The sequence below is a fragment of the Herpailurus yagouaroundi genome, unplaced genomic scaffold, assembly GCF_014898765.1.
Source record: "Herpailurus yagouaroundi ecotype Mexico unplaced genomic scaffold, PumYag 189, whole genome shotgun sequence".
NCBI classification, from domain to species: domain Eukaryota; kingdom Metazoa; phylum Chordata; class Mammalia; order Carnivora; family Felidae; genus Herpailurus; species Herpailurus yagouaroundi.
Genome location: NW_024412420.1, coordinates 3,075,170 through 3,091,681, shown reverse-complemented (window position 1 = coordinate 3,091,681; position 16,512 = coordinate 3,075,170). Strand labels below are relative to the sequence as shown.

The following is a 16,512-nucleotide window of genomic DNA, read 5'->3' as shown; positions in this document are numbered from 1 at the left end:
ACCTAGGAATAAACTTAACCAAGGAGTTGGAAGATTTATACATGGAAAACTACAAAACACCACTGAAAGAAAGTCCTAAATAAATAGACATCCCATGTTCATGTATTGGAAGATTTAATACTGTTAAAATCCCAATACCACCCAAAGCAATCTACAGTATCGATGTAATTCTTATCAAAACCACAATGGTGCTTTTCACAGAAGTAGAAAAACCCATTCTAAAATTCAAACGGAGGGGCACCTGAGTGACTCCATCAGTTAACTGTCCTACTACTGATTTCAGCTCAGGTCATGATCTCGCCATTTGTGATACTAGGCCCTGTGTCGGGCTCTGAGCTGACTGGATAGAGCCTGCTTGGGATTCTCTCTCCCTCTCTCTCTCTGTCCCTCCCCTGCTCATGCTCTGTCTCTCTCTCTCTCAAAATAAACAAATAAACACAAAAAAGAAATTTAAAAAAAAAAAGGAATAAAACTTTAAAAATAAATATATAAAGGGGCGCCTGGGTGGCTCAGTCGGTTAAGCGGCCGACTTCAGCTCAGGTCACAATCTCGCGGTCCGTGAGTTCGAGCCCTGCGTCGGGCTCTGGGCTGATGGCTCAGAGCCTGGAGCCTGCTTCCGATTCTGTGTCTCCCTCTCTCTCTGCCCCTCCCCCATTCATGCTCTGTCTCTCTCTGTCTCAAAAATAAATAAAACGTTAAAAAAAATTTTTTTTAAATAAAAAATATATAAAGACAAATGTTATATGATTACATTTATATGAAATACTTAGTTCAGAGACAGAAAGAATAGTGGTTACCGGGACTGGGGAAAAGGGTAATGGATAAACGTAAGGAAAGTAGGCATCTCTATCTTTATCCTGATCTTAAAGGAAAATGTTAAGGTACTGCTCCATATCTATGAGAATGGCTAAAATTCAAGACTGAACGTACCAAGTGTGGGCATTAATGTGGAAGAATTAGAACTCTCACACATTGCTGGTAAGAATTTAAAATGATACTATTTTAGAAAACAGTTGTACAATTTGTTATACAGTTAGATATACATCTACCATGTGATCTAGCTCTTCCATTCCTATTTACTTACCTAAGAGAAAAGAAAGTTTAAGCCCATTCAAAAACTTGTATATAAATGTTCATAGCAGTTTTCTATGTAAATACCAAAATGTAGACACAGTTATGTCCATCAACAGGTGAATGGATAAACATATTATGGCATATGCATACAATGGGATGCTACCACTTGGCAATAAAAAGGAATACTATTGATCCACACAACATAGATACATCTCTAAATAATTTTGTTGAGTGAAAAAAGCTGGACACATGAGAGAACATATCATAAGATTCCATTTCTATAAAAGTCCAAAAAATGCAAACTTATCTACAGTGACAGAAAGCAGATCAGTGGTTTCCTAGGAATAAGACAAGTGGAGGGAAGGATTACCAATAGGTACAAAGAAACTTTTGAGGATTATAAGTATGTTCACTATCTTGTAGTGATGGTTTCTCAAGTATATACATTTATCAAACTTACCACACTATACACTTTAAATATGTGCAGCTTACTGTATGTCAATTATATCTAATTTTTTAAAACTCCAATATTAAAAAGAAAACAAAGTCGATATTTACAGGAAATCATAAAATGCTACCAATGCTGAAAATCAAGGAGTCAAAAACAAAACCAAAACTACTTGATGAAAAAGACTGGGGCAAAAAAATGGGTGAAAATACAAAAATAAGAACAAGTAATGATGGAGAATCAACTGAGAGTAACTGGAAGAATGAAAGAGACCTGGCCTGAAAATACAGCCAATGTTCCCACTTTTTGGTATATGCGTATAGAAGCACAAGAGAGTCATAGGTAGAGTGCTGGCCTGGGAGTGAGTCCAGTTTTGGTCTGTCCCAAACCACTAGATAACTTTGGACAAGTTTATTCATGGGTCTGGACCTTAGTCTGTTTTATTCAGTGACACAAGCATCTGGCCTGTCATGGATAATTAAATTTCCATGGTCAAATGAACAGAGATGGGATGGAAGAGAAGGGAGAGGCATTCAAATAAACAATAATACAATTTGGTTGGGTGGAATGCCCAGGTCTCAAGGACTTTGCTCCTGTAATTATCCCTTTTCCCCAGCATCATTAATTAATCTGTCTCAACTGGTTCACTTTCAATGAGATATAAACCTTTTCAACCCACTCCTTTTTTTTCCCCTTTACATTAAAATTTTTAGAGTTTTTATATTTGCTGTCATATTTGCCTCCCTCTCCCAGACATCAAGATTTTGTCTTCATTATTCCACTAAAACTACTCATCAAGGTTACCAATGTCCTACACATTCTCAAATCCAATGGTTAAATCCCGAACCAGAAATACAAGACACAGTTAACCTACTCCTCTTTGAAACATGTTTTTCACTTGAATTCTGTGATGCCTCACTCATGGCTCCTTCTTGTTATCTCCTGCTTAATCCTCCTCCTCCTCCTGACCTTTAAATGTTGAGTGACCCAGAGTTCAAAGCAAAAAGTCTTTTCCCTATCAGGTAATCTGGTGGTGATCTCATCAAACGCCTTAAATACTATCCATATGCTATTAATTCGATATCACTAACATCCCCTTCCTCAACTCCAGATTCATATTTCCAACTGCCAACCTCTCCAGTTAGATGTATAAAATCTTAAACTTGACATATTTAAAAACAAAACTTGTACATCTATAGCCTACCCAACTCTTCCTCCCCAAATTTCTTCTATCTCAGAATAGAAAACCATTCATCTAAATGTTATATAAAACTCTCATGTCCCATCTATAAGTAAATCCATTGGCTCTACCTTCAAAACATATCCAGAACTGCCCTATTTTTCACCACCTCCACTGTTACCATTCGAGTCTAAACCAAATTGGTCTCCTCACTTCCTCTCCCACCTATGGTGCCTATAATCCACTTTCTACATAGCAGCAAAAGTGAGTTTTTAAAAATTACTGCGTGTCATTCAAAAGCTTTCAATGGTACCATTACAGTTAAAATAAAAGCCAAGGTCTTTACCAAGGCCCTAAGCTCCATCTCCAAATTCATCTCCTTTCCCTCTTTCTCTCTTTGCTCCAGCCACACTGGCTTCTTTGTTGTTTCTCTCAGGGGCTTTGCTCCTTCTGATTTCTCTGCCTGGGACTTTCTTCCTGTAGATACATCACTACCACATTTCATTCTGGTCTTGGCTCAAATATCACTTCTCAGAGACCTTCACAGACTATCTAAAATAACTAACAACCTGCTCATACCCTCCTCAAAGTCCCCACTCTATACCTTATTCAGTTTCATTTTCTTCATAGCACTTTCTGGTATCTAACATATGTCTATTTACCTTTTTGTCCATATCCCAAGTAGTAAATAAGTCAACTCCCTGGGAAGTCGATGCTTAACTCCAAGTAGATGTGTAATTAGTATTTGTTGAATGAATAAACACATGAATGGTACATTCAGGAACCAAGACAGCTTTAGAAAGGAAGAATAGAGGGGTGCCTGGGTGGCTCAGTTGGTTAAGCGTCTGGCTTCAGGTCACGTCATGATCTCACAGTTAGTGAGTTCAAGCCCCACGTCAGGCTCTGTGCTGACAGCTCAGAGCCTGGAGCCTGCTTTGAATTCTGTGTCTCCTTCTCTCTCTCTGCACTTCCCCCACCCACTCTCTGTCTCTCACAAATGAATAAAACATTAAAAAAAAAGAAAGAAAGAATAGAACCAGATTATCCAAGTGGTCTGAATATAAATTCAGAATAAAATTCTAAGGAATTAAGGCAATGAATCTGATAAGGAAAAAAAAATTCCTTATCCTTCTGATAAGGAAAAAAATGACATTTCTGGAAAACATCAATATGGCAGCAGGATATAAAATGAACCACAGATAAGAAAAGACTTGGAGTGCCTGGGTAGCTCCGTCGGTTAAGCATCCAACTCTTGGTTTCAGCTCAGGTCATGATCTCATGGTTCGTGAGATCGAGCCCCACCTAGGGCTCCACGCTGGCAATGAGGATCTTGCATGGGATTCTCTCTCTCTTCTCCCTATGCCCCTCCCCAGCTAGCAAACACACTCTAGCTCTCAAAATAAATATATAAACTTTAAAAAAGACTCAAGATAGATCAGTTAAAAGCTAACTAGGGGTGCCTGGGTGGCTCAGTCAGTTGAGCATCCAACTCTTGATTTCGGCTCAGGTCATGATCTCAGGGTCCTGGGATCAATTCCCACGTCAGATTCCGCACTGAGCGGAGAGCGTACTTGAGATTCTCTCTTTCTCCTCTTTGCCCCTCCCCTGCTCACTTGCAAGCTCGCGCGCTCTCTCTCTCTCTCTCTCTCTCTCTGGGGAAAGAAAAAAAAAAAAAACGATTGGAGCACCTGGGTGGCTCAGTTAAGCAACCAACTTTGGCCCAGGTCATGATCTCACAGTCTGCGAGTTTGAGCCCGCCTCCAGCTCTGTGCTGACAGCTCAGAACCTGGAGCCTGCTCCAGATTCTGTGTCTCCCACTCTCTGCCCATCCCCCACTCATTCTCTGTCTCTCTCTCTCTCTCTCTCTCTCTCTCTCTCAAGAATAAACAATTAAAAAAATTCTTTTAATAAAAAAAGATTATAATTATCTAAGTATGAGGTAATAAAGGTATATATTTCTCTGCTAGGATGATAATGGAATGGAAAAGTAGGACAGATGTAAGTGAAAGCAGAAGATAATAACTGACAGGACTTAAAAATTACTGGTGCCAGGGATCAGTTGGTTAAGCCTTAGACTTTGGATGTCAGCTCAGGTCATGTTCAGGTCATGATCTCATGATTCAGGAGATCAAGCCCTGTATCGGGTTCTCACTGACAGTGCAAAGCCTGCTTGGGAGCCTCTCCCTTTTGCTCTGTCCCTTCCCATTCATTTATGCACATGTGCTCTCTCTAAATAAACCTAAAAAATATCATTGGTGTAAAAGGTTTCAAGTTTGAGTGACTGGTGGAACAGAACAAAAAGAAGTAAAAAAGAATCAGTTTAAAAAAACAGAATTTGATCGGGAACAAAGTTCAAGGTGCTGGAAAGTCAAAGCCAAAGGAATAGATTTAAAAGCCATACACTGAGAAATGATAGTTAAACCTGCAAGAATAAATCAAATTTCCCAAGGTAGATGAAATTTTCCCACTTATTTTTAATTTTGAGAGAGTGATACAGGCCAATTACCTAATTTCCACAGCTTGTTTCACCATTTATAAAAAATAATGCCAAATTTATTAATTGCTATTTTAACAATAAAATATTAACACCTTACAATGGGACAGTACTTTACAGTTTCTAAATTGCTTTTTAGCTTATCTCATTTAATGCCACAACCATTCTGTGAGGCAAATCTTGTTACTTCATGCTATAGCTGAAGAAACTAGACTAGGAAAAATTGAGTTTCTCAGCTTATGAATGGAAGAACTAGCATGATATATAACCTTGGTCTTCTCCACATGGTGTAGAAGCAAAGAACACAGGCTCTAAAGCGAGACTTCCTGGATTCAAATCCAGCTCTATTATTTGTTAGCTGTGTGACCGGAAGCAAGTGATTTAAGTGTTACAACCATTACTCTCGACAAAGGTTTATTTATCTTCCTAAGGCAGAAATAAGGAACCACAGAGAAATTTTGAGGTGAAGAGCATGTTAGATGGCTTTGATTTTCCCAGTGAAAGACAAAACCTACTGCGAGTAACGTGGGCAGGGCAGTTTTTAACTATGATTTGCGGCTGTGCTACTGAATCCCTCCACACAAAAAAGAAGTTCTTCTGCTTCACATCTTAGGCTTCCTCATAATGTTCTTTGAGGGGTTCACCTACATTCGTTTTAAAGCCAATGGACTAGGGGCGCCTGGGTGGCGCAGTCGGTTAAGCGTCCGACTTCAGCCAGGTCACGATCTCGCGGTCCGTGAGTTCCAGCCCCGCGTCAGGCTCTGGGCGGATGGCTCAGAGCCTGGACCCTGTTTCCGATTCTGTGTCTCCCTCTCTTTCTGCCCCTCCCCCGTTCATGCTCTGTCTCTCTCTGTCCCAAAAAATAAAATAAATAAAAACGTTGAAAAAAAAATTAAAAAAAAAAAAAATAAAGCCAATGGACTATATTAATCTCTAAAGTCTCTTGTACCTGTAAGATTATACAATTTTAATCTAAGCCTCTGAACCCATTATTAGCTTCTTCTCCATTCTACCCATCCAACAGTATAAACTCTGAGTCTCACAGCACTGTTAGTGCCTCTTTATGACACTATACATACATTCTTCAGTATAAACGGAGCCCATTATGTCACTTAGATTTAAGCTCCTTCAGGGCAAGCACTCCATCATTTATCTTAGAAGTCTTCAACCCCAAACACAATGCAGGCAACCACTTTACAGGTACTTGTTAAATGTGCAATGATTTAATAAATATATTAAAATTATAATGGGTTTTGATTTCTAGACATTTCATGGTAGTTATCTCACCTCCACAGTACTAAGTAATATATGGTGATGGTCTCCCTATTAAGGAACATTCATTTAAAACATTTTTTAAGGGGCGCCTGGGTGGCGCAGTCGGTTAAGCGTCCGACTTCAGCCAGGTCACGATCTCGCGGTCCGTGAGTTCGAGCCCCGCGTCAGGCTCTGGGCTGATGGCTCAGAGCCTGGAGCCTGTTTCCGATTCTGTGTCTCCCTCTCTCTCTGCCCCTCCCCCATTCATGCTCTGTCACTCTCTGTCGCAAAAATAAATAAACGTTGAAAAAAAAAAAAAATTAAAAAAAAAACAAAAAAAAAAACAAACATTTTTTAAAAGGAGACAAAATGTAAAAATTAAAAAGATAACAAAACTGGGGTGTCTGGATAGCTCAGTTGATTAAGTGTCTGACTCTTGGTTTCAGCTCAGGTCATGATCTCACAGGTTCATGGGTTCAAGCCCCACATCAGGTTTCACACTAATAGCACGGAGCCTGTTTAGGATTCTCTTTCACTCTCTATCTCACAATAAATAAACTTAAAAAAAAAAAAAAAGATAAAAAATATGGTCAATTTTGGGGTGCTTCAATCGGTTGAGCATCCTACTCCGGCTCAGGTCACGATGTCATGGTTCATGGGTTCAAGCCCCACATCGGGCTCTGCTGGCAGCTCAGAGCCTGAAGCCTACTAGAGATTCTGTGTCTCCCTTTCTCTCTGCCTCTCCCCTGCTCATGCTCTCTCTTTCTCAAAAATAAATAAACATTTAAAAAAATAATTTTAAAAGAATATGGTTGATTTTTACAACACATCGTATATACACTAAGGGCATGTAGAAAGAAATGCAACTTACCCTGATACAGCTAAAACAACAAAGCTTAGAGCAATGAGGACACAGACGTGCATCCCGCAACTTCTCCATACAAATGAAACATCTGAAAACCTCCGCAATGCTCTGAAAATAATAAAAAATGTAAGGTACACCAGATTTAGAGTACTGAATCAAAAGTAAAAAGCATGCTTAAAACAACTCACTCAACACTGACATTAATTTTGGGCTGATATAACCTGTTTTAATAAGTCTTATCAGTACTTGGTTGGTTAAGGCCCCGTGTACCTCAGAACATCTGGAAAAAGTGCTTTTTCTTTCCTAAGCTTCACAGTGGCTCTATTCTAAGGAAAGAACATGAAATGCAAACACACTTGTGCACAAATATTATCACTGAAGCATAAATTGTAATCACAAGAATGTGGCTATAACCCAAATTTCAAAATATGAAATTATGACAGTTAATAAAAAAAATTAGGACAGTTAATACAGATTATGACAGTCACTAGAAACTTCTTGATTTGAGGATATAGAAAAAAATATCCTTATTATGATGCAGAACAGCTAAAAAAAAAAGATGGACTGACTGAATGAACTATATGAACTTTTTCTGCAATTTCCCCAAGGGGATGGACTGCTTTTAAAATTAAAAAAAAAAAAAACAAAAACAAAACAAAAAACCTTTAAAAAAGATACATATACTAACAGAGTGTACTTTGATCAAGAAAGAAACTAATTCAGAATCCAGAAATCTGAATTTGCCCTGATACTCCAACCAACTAGCTTTTTACTGGAGCCTTAGATTTTGTTCCTATGGAAAATTTTAGTGGTCGCCCCATGAAGGCTTTGAAAAGAAAAAAAGAAGAATAAATAGAAGAAACGATAGTTTGCAAACCTCAGATAAATCATTTTAGGAAGTAACTAACAAGAAAACAGACATAATGAAAAGCAACTTATTGTATATTTTATTTTTACCGTACTCACATTTATTTACTCCATCCCAGGAGAATTAAACGCTCCCAAAACAAGAAAACGTTACAAAACCTTTATAACACTTTCGCAGGAGGAACTAAGGAGAAAATTATTCATTAGTCCAATCATGACTCTGCAGAACCAGAAAGAACCTGTGAGATGCAGACGCTGGGGGAGGGTAGGGTGGACAATAAGACCATTGGGTAAACTACTTTCAACTGGAGTGCCTGTAATACAGTTGCAACTTACTAAGGACCAAGGTAATGGAAAGTTCAAAATTCGACAACTGTTAAATAATTAGGTCCAATAAGCAATCTTTTTTTTTTTAATGTTACTGGACTTTAAGTAAATATCTCAACCATTTGGAATCACAGCTCACAAGAACCAAATATAAAAGAATAGGTTGTTCCAGAAAACTACAAATAGGATAATAAAAGTATATCCTCATTCAATTTAGGAAGGGCAGAAGTCTGCAAAATGTACGGGTCGGGGAGGAATGATTCCAGTTGGAGAGAGTTTTGGATCTGCACTTAAACTCCCAAGAACAGGTAGCGAGTGCACGGCACGTCTATCTAATGAATTTGCAGTTTTGCTCTTCCCAGACTGTAGTTTGCAAAAACCCTGAGAATGAGTACCGGTGCCAAGACACCCAGAAAACGCCAGGATACCACCACCTGACAAGGCACCCGAAGAGCTGCGGACCTAGCACGGCGTCCTTCGCACTGGGCCAGCCTTCACTACACCCGCAGCGGCGGAGTGGGGGTGCTCTACTACAGGGAGGGCTAGGGCAGGGCGCCCCAAATAAAGAAGGCTCAGGGGGTGGCGGAGGGAGAGTAACCACCACCCTTCTCAACCCCCCTCACCTCTACGCTCTGTTCATCCATTGCCTCCGGCTCTCGGCGGGGTCCTCGGCGACCCGCGGAGTCCGTGGTCTGACCTATTGGGCGCCGGCCCGAGGTCGCCAGGTCAAATCGCCGACGAAAACCACGCCGGCGTGTGGCTCAGGAGGCTCCGACGACCGCCCCACCTGCTCGCCCCATCGCGTCGGGTTCGGCGCCAGCTACCCCCACTTCGCCATATTTATCCGCGCACCCGCCCTAGGGCGCAGTGGGAGGGCGAGCGGTGGCCGCAGCTGCTTTTTCACCGCTAAGCCGCCCGCCAGCGACCGCGAGGAAGCCTCGGACCACGTGACGCGGGCGCGCGCGTATCGAACTGCTGCTAGAGCCCGGCGGCGCTGGTCTCCAGCAAAGAAGGTGCTGCAGGGAATTCGCAAACACCAACGGTAACCAGGGCAGCTGAAGGAGCGGCGAAGAGGAAAGGCGCGGTGCGCATGCGCACAGAACGCGGCGTTAGGGGAGCCGGGAGGAGAGAGGCGGGCGACTAGTTCCCGCGGTGCGGGGGCGCACACGAGATTTGGCTGCTAGCAGCCGCAGGGCTGCGTGTCTTTGGCCACAGTCTAGCGCGCAAGCGGATGAGAGTTTGGCGCTCGCTGGTCTCCACGCCTCTGCGCCCTTAGGGAAGGGCGGCGCTCCACCAGTCTCAAACTTTGGCGCGCCAAAGACTGGAACAACCACCTGGAGTGCTTGAGTGAAACAGACTCTGAAGCCACACCCCTAGGTATTCGGACTTGATTCTAAGATAAGGCTCCACAAAATCGTCAACAGCCACTCTCCGCTGATTTGGCTGCAGGTAGCCTTTGGCCCGCACTTTTTGAGAAACCATGGTGTAGAATTGGTGGCTAGTGATTCTTTCTTTGGAAGGAACCCCAGATTCTCGGGTTTTGAGACTTCTGCCCCACCTACTCATATTGTGAAGCCTACAGCGATGTCGTTTCAGGAAGAATGGGACCACAGACTGTAGAGATTTGATCTACACCACTCCATCCTGCGTGTCTTGCCACTTGAGGTGAGCCGTCGCTATGGGACTATGGAAAGTGCAAGCGTCAGCTGTGTTCAGCTTTCCTATGTTGGCGTCTTCATACAATTTTGTCATGAAGTCTACAGATGGCAGGAATTGAGGGTGTGAGACAAAGGTCTTACATCAAATTCTTAATCTGAATTTACTTTTTCCTTTCTGATTTATTGCAAACCACTATTACACTTAACCCACTCTACAGTGCACACGTGAAGAATCAACAATAACCTAGAAAGAAGCTCTTGAGTATCAAGGGATTTGGACTTTCTTATAAGTAGTGGACAACAATTTTTTAATACGTGAGCCATGGACAGGGATAATTTAGTAAGATTAATCTGTTACTGGAAATTCTTTAACCAAAACTTATTTATGGGCTTGATGTTTGCACGCCACCATTTATAATAAAACGCCCTGAATTGTACATTGTAGTAATGGTTAATGTTTAATTTTGCTAAGTGAATCTTACCTCAAAAAAGTTATCTGTGAAACACAGTACTGTTCTTGGGATTCAAAGAGTAATGAGAAGTGAAAAAAATAAGACAAATTACAACATATAAATATTAAAATAAGTTCTTATGCTAATATATTTGTCCAAGAACCCAAAAATGTTTAAAGATTTATTGCAACAGTTCATAATAGTGAAAAATTGGAAAACCTGTACTATTAATTAGGTGTCAATGGTTGTAGCCACAGATTATGGTTAATTTAAGTAAAAAAGAATTTAGTTGGCAGGATGCCTAGCTACCACATGGAGGTAGGAAACCTGGGACCTCAGAATTCCTTAAAGGAGGACCTAGCTGCCTTTCCCCCCAACTCCAACAAATCTAACTTGTCTATTATACAGCTTATCAATGCCTATCAGTACAGAACTGAAAAAAATCATGGTACATCCATATATTGGATTACAACTGTTCAAAACAATAGCAGAAGTGTGTGATGAAAATATCCAAAATATATTTACAATGAAAAACACTGGGCACCTCGGTGGTTCATTTGGTTAAGGGTATGATTTCAGCTCAGGCCATGATCTCTCAGTTCATTGGTTCAAGCCCTGAATCGGGCTCAGCAGTGACAGCACAGAGCCTGCTTGGTATTCTCTCCCTCTCTCTGTCTCTCTTTCTCTGCCCCTCTCCCACTCGCGCCTCTCTCAAAAAAAAAAAAAAAAAAACCTAAATGCAGCTGCAGTATAATATATGGTATCAGCCTATTTTTGTAAAAAAATATTTGTAATTTGTGTATATATGTAGAAACATCTGAGGGCACCTCAGTGGCTCAGTCGGTTTAGTGTCCAACTGTAGATATCAGCTCAGGTCATGATTCCAGGGTCATGGGATCAAGCCCTACATGGTGCTCTGTGCTGAGCATGGAGCTGTATATGATTCTTTCTCCCTCAGCCCCTCTCTCTCACTTGCACTCTATCTAAAAAAAAAAACAAAAAACAAAAAAACCATACATACATACATACATAAATAAATAGATAATGATAAATGAAACATCTGAAGAGATTCAAGATAATTTCTGGAGAATAGACATACTCGTATGTTTTAATTTCCTAAAACCTAAATTTGTATTAATTTGTATTACTTACAACTTAAGACATAAAAACACTATAATCACATAAAAAATAATTATCCAAATGAGAAATAAAAGACCTAAATTAGGGTAGTAAGAGTGAAAATAAAGTGGAGGTTGGATACCATGAACATTTCAGAGAAAGAATTATAGATTTTATTGGCAAAGAAGATAAAGATACAAACTTCTTAATTCTAGGTAACAGAATAGTGCCCATGGACAAAAGTCAGTAAGTACTCTGGAAGTGATCAATTTGAATACTCAGAATTTTTTTATTGGACATATGGATCTATGCATCTAGATCTAATGGAAGAAGTTGTATTTGGGAATCATAAATGAATATATAAAGAAGTGCAGAGAGAACTATTTTAAGGGGGTGTGGGGGAAGAACCAATATTTACAGGATGACTATGAAGGAAATCATAGAGGAAAAACACCAGGAACTTGTCATGACTTCTTTGTGATGCTACCATTTTTCAATCCCACCAATCAACATCACATCCCAGAGCCATTCCATGACAAAAACTTCCTAAATATTAACAATACTGAAGAAAATGTTACTTAAGTGTGACTTATTTCTCTGTAATCTAAAGGGGAGGGGGCGCCTGGGTAGCTTAGTTGAGTGTCCGACTTTGGCTCAGGGCATGATCTGAATTCATGAGTTCATGAGTTGGAGCCCCACATCAGGCTCACTGCTGTTAGCTTAGAGCCCCCTTCAGATCCTCTGTCCCCCTCTCTGTCCCTCCCCCACTTGTATGCTCACTCTCTCTCTCTCTCCCAAAAGTAAACATTTAAAAAAAAATTTTAAGGCATGGTTCTGTTCTTCAAATACTCAACTACACAGTACAATTTTAACTGAAGCTACTCTCCCAACCCTGTTTGTCACCTATTACAAGTTTGTTAATGGACAAATAAATGCTCATAACAATTTTTTTTAATTAGATGAACGTATAATTCTATCACCTGCAGAACTAATATTGATGCATCTTTCCTAGTCTTTTCAATGCCTCTTATTACATATATGGAAATATTTACAGAACAATTTCTAATTATCAAACCCAAACACTTTACCATCTCATTGTGCTTCCAGCCATCCTGACACACAGAAGTTATTTGGTTAGGATCACATAACTAGAATTTAAAACCTGCTATTTACAGGGGCCTGGGTGGCTCAGTCAGTTAAGGGTCTGACTCTAGATTAAGGCTCACATCATGATCTCACAGTTTGTGAGTTCAAGCCCCAAGTCAACTTCTGTACTGACAACATGGAGCCTGCCCCATGCTCTCTGCCCCTCCCCAGCTCACTCTAAGTAAATTAACTAAAACAAAAAAACAAAAAACCTGTATTTACATTGCAGACTCCAAAGCCCAATCTTAACTACAAAACTGCAATCTGTTTCCCCTATCCCCCATTTAACACAGCTTCAGCATTTCCCAGAAGGTTAACAGTAGTAATTTATTGGCAGCTTGACCTCTTATTATGTGAATACACTTATTTACCTTCCATTAGCCAGATGTATTTGTGTTTTGCTAGTATAAATAACCCTGTGATTAACATCTTTGCATCAAAATCTGTACCTATGATTACCTTATTGCCAATAGTTATTTAAAAACAAATAGGCACCTGAGTGGCTCAGTCAGTTAAGCATCTGACTCTTGATTTTGGCTTAGGTCATGATCTCAGGGTTTGAGTTTGAGTCCTGCACAGAGCTCCATGCTGACAATGTAGAGCCTGCTTGGAATTCTTTCTCCCTATCTCTCTGCACCACCCCCCAACAATATAAATAAATAAACTTTAAAAAAAATTTTTTACAAATAAATAACAAGGGGCACCTGGGTGGCAGTCTGTTGAGCAGCCGATTTTGGCTCAGGTCATGATCTTGTGGTTCATGGGTTCAAGCCCCACGTGGGGCTCTATGATGACAGCTCGGAACCTGGAGCCTGCTTTGGATTCTGTCTCCCTCTCTCTCTCTCTCTGCCCCTTACTTGCTCACACTCTATGTATCTCTTTCTCTGTCTAAAACTAAATAAACATTAGGGTGCCTGGGTGGCTCAGTCAGTTAAGCGTCCCACTTCAGTTCAGAACATGATCTCACAGCTTGTGAGTTATGAGGCCCGCATGAGGCTCTGCACTGACAGCTCAGAGCCTGGAGCCTGCTTCAGATTCTGTGACTGCCTCTTCCCTACTCACACTCTCTCTCTCTCTCTCTCAAAAATAAATATTTTTTTTAAAAACTCAAAAAAAAATTTAATAAAATAAATTAATAAATAAATAAAATAAGGAAATACACACACAATTGGCAAGTAACAGTTGCCAGTAATCCTCTGTTTTCAGTTTCTTAGCTTTCATATAGAATGTACAATTATAATAATATAGGCTGAAGGAGAACAAAGGTAGTGTTGATATACAACAGAGACACTCTAAAACAGCATTTGAAAGCAAAGTTCATGTTGTTCAACATTAGCAGCAAGAAGGAATAAGAAAAGTGAGGCTGTCACAGAAAAGCCAATTTATTATTACTAATGTTAGCTTTTGTGGAGGATTTTAGGTCACATATTAGCAGTCTCCAATAATGTGACCATTACCTATAATCAAAACTTTTCAAAAATAAAATTATATACATATAACGTATAATATAATACAAATATTTTTTCTATCCGTTAATTTCCAAAGCATGCTCATTCATATCTACTGACCAATAGTACATAAATATCCTTTTATGATAGGCAGGACATCCATTTTCTCCCAATTATACAAAAACAAATGCAAAATAGTGTTACGTGACTTCCTTGTCTGAAATAATAAGACTGTGTGTACATACATACATTTAAATCCCTTTATTCCCATTCCATGTTTTTGGCTGAACTTTATTCATATAATATCTGCCCTTCTTATAGGACCTTCTCTTGTGAAAGGCATCACTATCCAGTTACCCAAGCCAAATCTCCTTCTCCATCCCCCCACCTCTAGTCATCGAGTGCTAACAAGACATCTTCTTAAATCTTTCTGGAATGGATCTCCTCTCCATTAGAATTCCCTTTTGCAAGTCCACTTCTTCATAAGTCTGAACAAAAGATTTTAATTGCTCTGCTGCAGTTTTCTCTTCTTTAGTCAGTGGTGACAGCTAAAAAACAAATGAGAAAATCTTTATTTCAAAATCTGTAAAAACTGTGTAATTTAGTTAATTTCTGCTTTTTTTTTTTTATGTTTCCATAAGCTCATACTATGTCTATAATCACAAGTTAGGAAGGCAGGATAAAATAGATATTTGGCTATCCAAATACAAGGTACTTTTAATGTTTGAGCTTTCAAAGAACTTGCAATTAAGTTTAAGAAACAAAACCAATAAATCAAACAGTTTAAGGACTGTAATTTAACAAAACTAAATAAGTCACATTTGACTGCTATATTCTAAAAGCATTTTGAGAAAGAAATGTGAATAAAATAGTCTGGAAGTTCCCTCAGAAGTGGAGAACTAAATTGAACTAAATTTTGAAGGATAATTGAGATGTTTTTAGCTACAAGTAACAGGAATACATTTAAAAATGGATAAATAATAAGAAAACTTATTATCACTGCACAATAACTACAGAAAAAGGTCAGACTTCAGGACTGGTTTATTCCGCAGCTCAACATAAAGACTGGGTTTTTCCACCTTATCTAATATCCTTGGTGGTGGTTTATCCTCAAGCTGAAAGGAAAAATGGCTCTAGCAGTTCTAGGCATCACATCTATACATAATGTTTAGAAGAAGAAAAGAAGTTTTCTCTTCCTAGAGGTCTCTCAGCAGTGAGGAAACTCTAATTTCCTACGTCTAGACTTTCCCTTCTCACATGTCACATGGTTTACAAACCCATTCCTGAGTGAATTTAGTTAAAAGAAAATCCATTTCCCTTGCCAATGAGATGCACGCCCTGAAGCTGAGGAAAGCACCAACTTTGCCCCAGACACGAGCTAGGGATGGCACACATCTCAAGAAAGTCAGTGTTCTATTAGGCAGCAAGGGCGAATAGATGCTGAGAAAACAACCCAGCAAACAGTATCTGCCTAAAGCAGGTAGGAGCAAACAGCAAAAGGAAGAATAGAAGCCAAATGGAAATGTAAAGGACTTTCATAGGGCACTAACCAATGGGCTAGCTAAAACAGGGTTAATGGGGAAATTATACAAAGTACAACGTGAAGAATCAAATAGTTACAACTCCGCCTAACTATATAGGTCATCTCTAGAGAGACTGCCGAATCTGGAACACACTATACCTACAGAATAAGAATCTCTAGAGCAGTGCTGTCTACCAGAACTTTCTGTGATGCTGAAAATATTCTATATCTGTGCTGTCTAATCAGTAGATGAAGAACTGATTTTTTTATTTTATTTAATTACTTTAAATTTTAATTTAGGGGCACCTGGGTGGTTCAGTCAGTTAAATGTCTGACTACAGCTCAGGTCATGATCTCATGGTTCATGAGTTCAAGCCCCACATCAGGCTCCGGGCCATGGAGCCTACTTTGGATTCTGTGTCTTCCTCTCTCTCTCTGCCCCTTCCCTGCTCTCTCTCTCTCTCAGAAAATGAATAAAAAACATTAAAAAAATTTAAAAATAATAATACATTTTAATTTGTACAGCCACATTTGGCTATTGGGCTTGCCCAGCGGGTTTGGCTGATCAAGCCAACATTTACCAAAAATATTCACATAAATAAAATGAAAAACAATCATATGCCTTTCTGCAACCCAAATAATTACAGAATTTCCCTCT

General features: G+C 39.6%; 2 protein-coding genes across 9 annotated transcripts in view; both read right to left on the bottom strand.

The window, feature by feature from the left end:
• Positions 1–9,584, bottom strand: part of TRIM37 (tripartite motif containing 37) — a 147,802-nt gene extending 138,218 nt beyond the window's left edge. For 3 of the 6 annotated variants that reach the window (XM_040496983.1, XM_040496985.1, XM_040496987.1), the window contains exons 1-2: positions 9,133–9,153; positions 7,322–7,423 (exon numbers count right to left, since the gene is read on the bottom strand). In XM_040496983.1, the coding sequence (XP_040352917.1) occupies positions 7,322–7,423; positions 9,133–9,153 (123 nt within the window). Of the gene's footprint in view, positions 1–7,321; positions 7,424–9,132 lie in introns of all 6 variants that reach the window. The other 3 variants (XM_040496984.1, XM_040496986.1, XM_040496988.1) reach the window with 2 other exon arrangements.
• A 4,658-nt stretch (positions 9,585–14,242) lies between these two features.
• The window catches only part of SKA2 (spindle and kinetochore associated complex subunit 2), a 48,127-nt gene continuing 45,857 nt past the window's right edge, over positions 14,243–16,512 (bottom strand). For 2 of the 3 annotated variants that reach the window (XM_040496979.1, XM_040496981.1), the window contains one exon: positions 14,243–14,880. In XM_040496979.1, coding sequence (XP_040352913.1) covers positions 14,737–14,880 — 144 coding nt within the window. In that variant the 3' untranslated portion in view covers positions 14,243–14,736. The remainder of the gene's footprint in view (positions 14,881–16,512) is intronic. The other variant, XM_040496978.1, reaches the window with a different exon arrangement.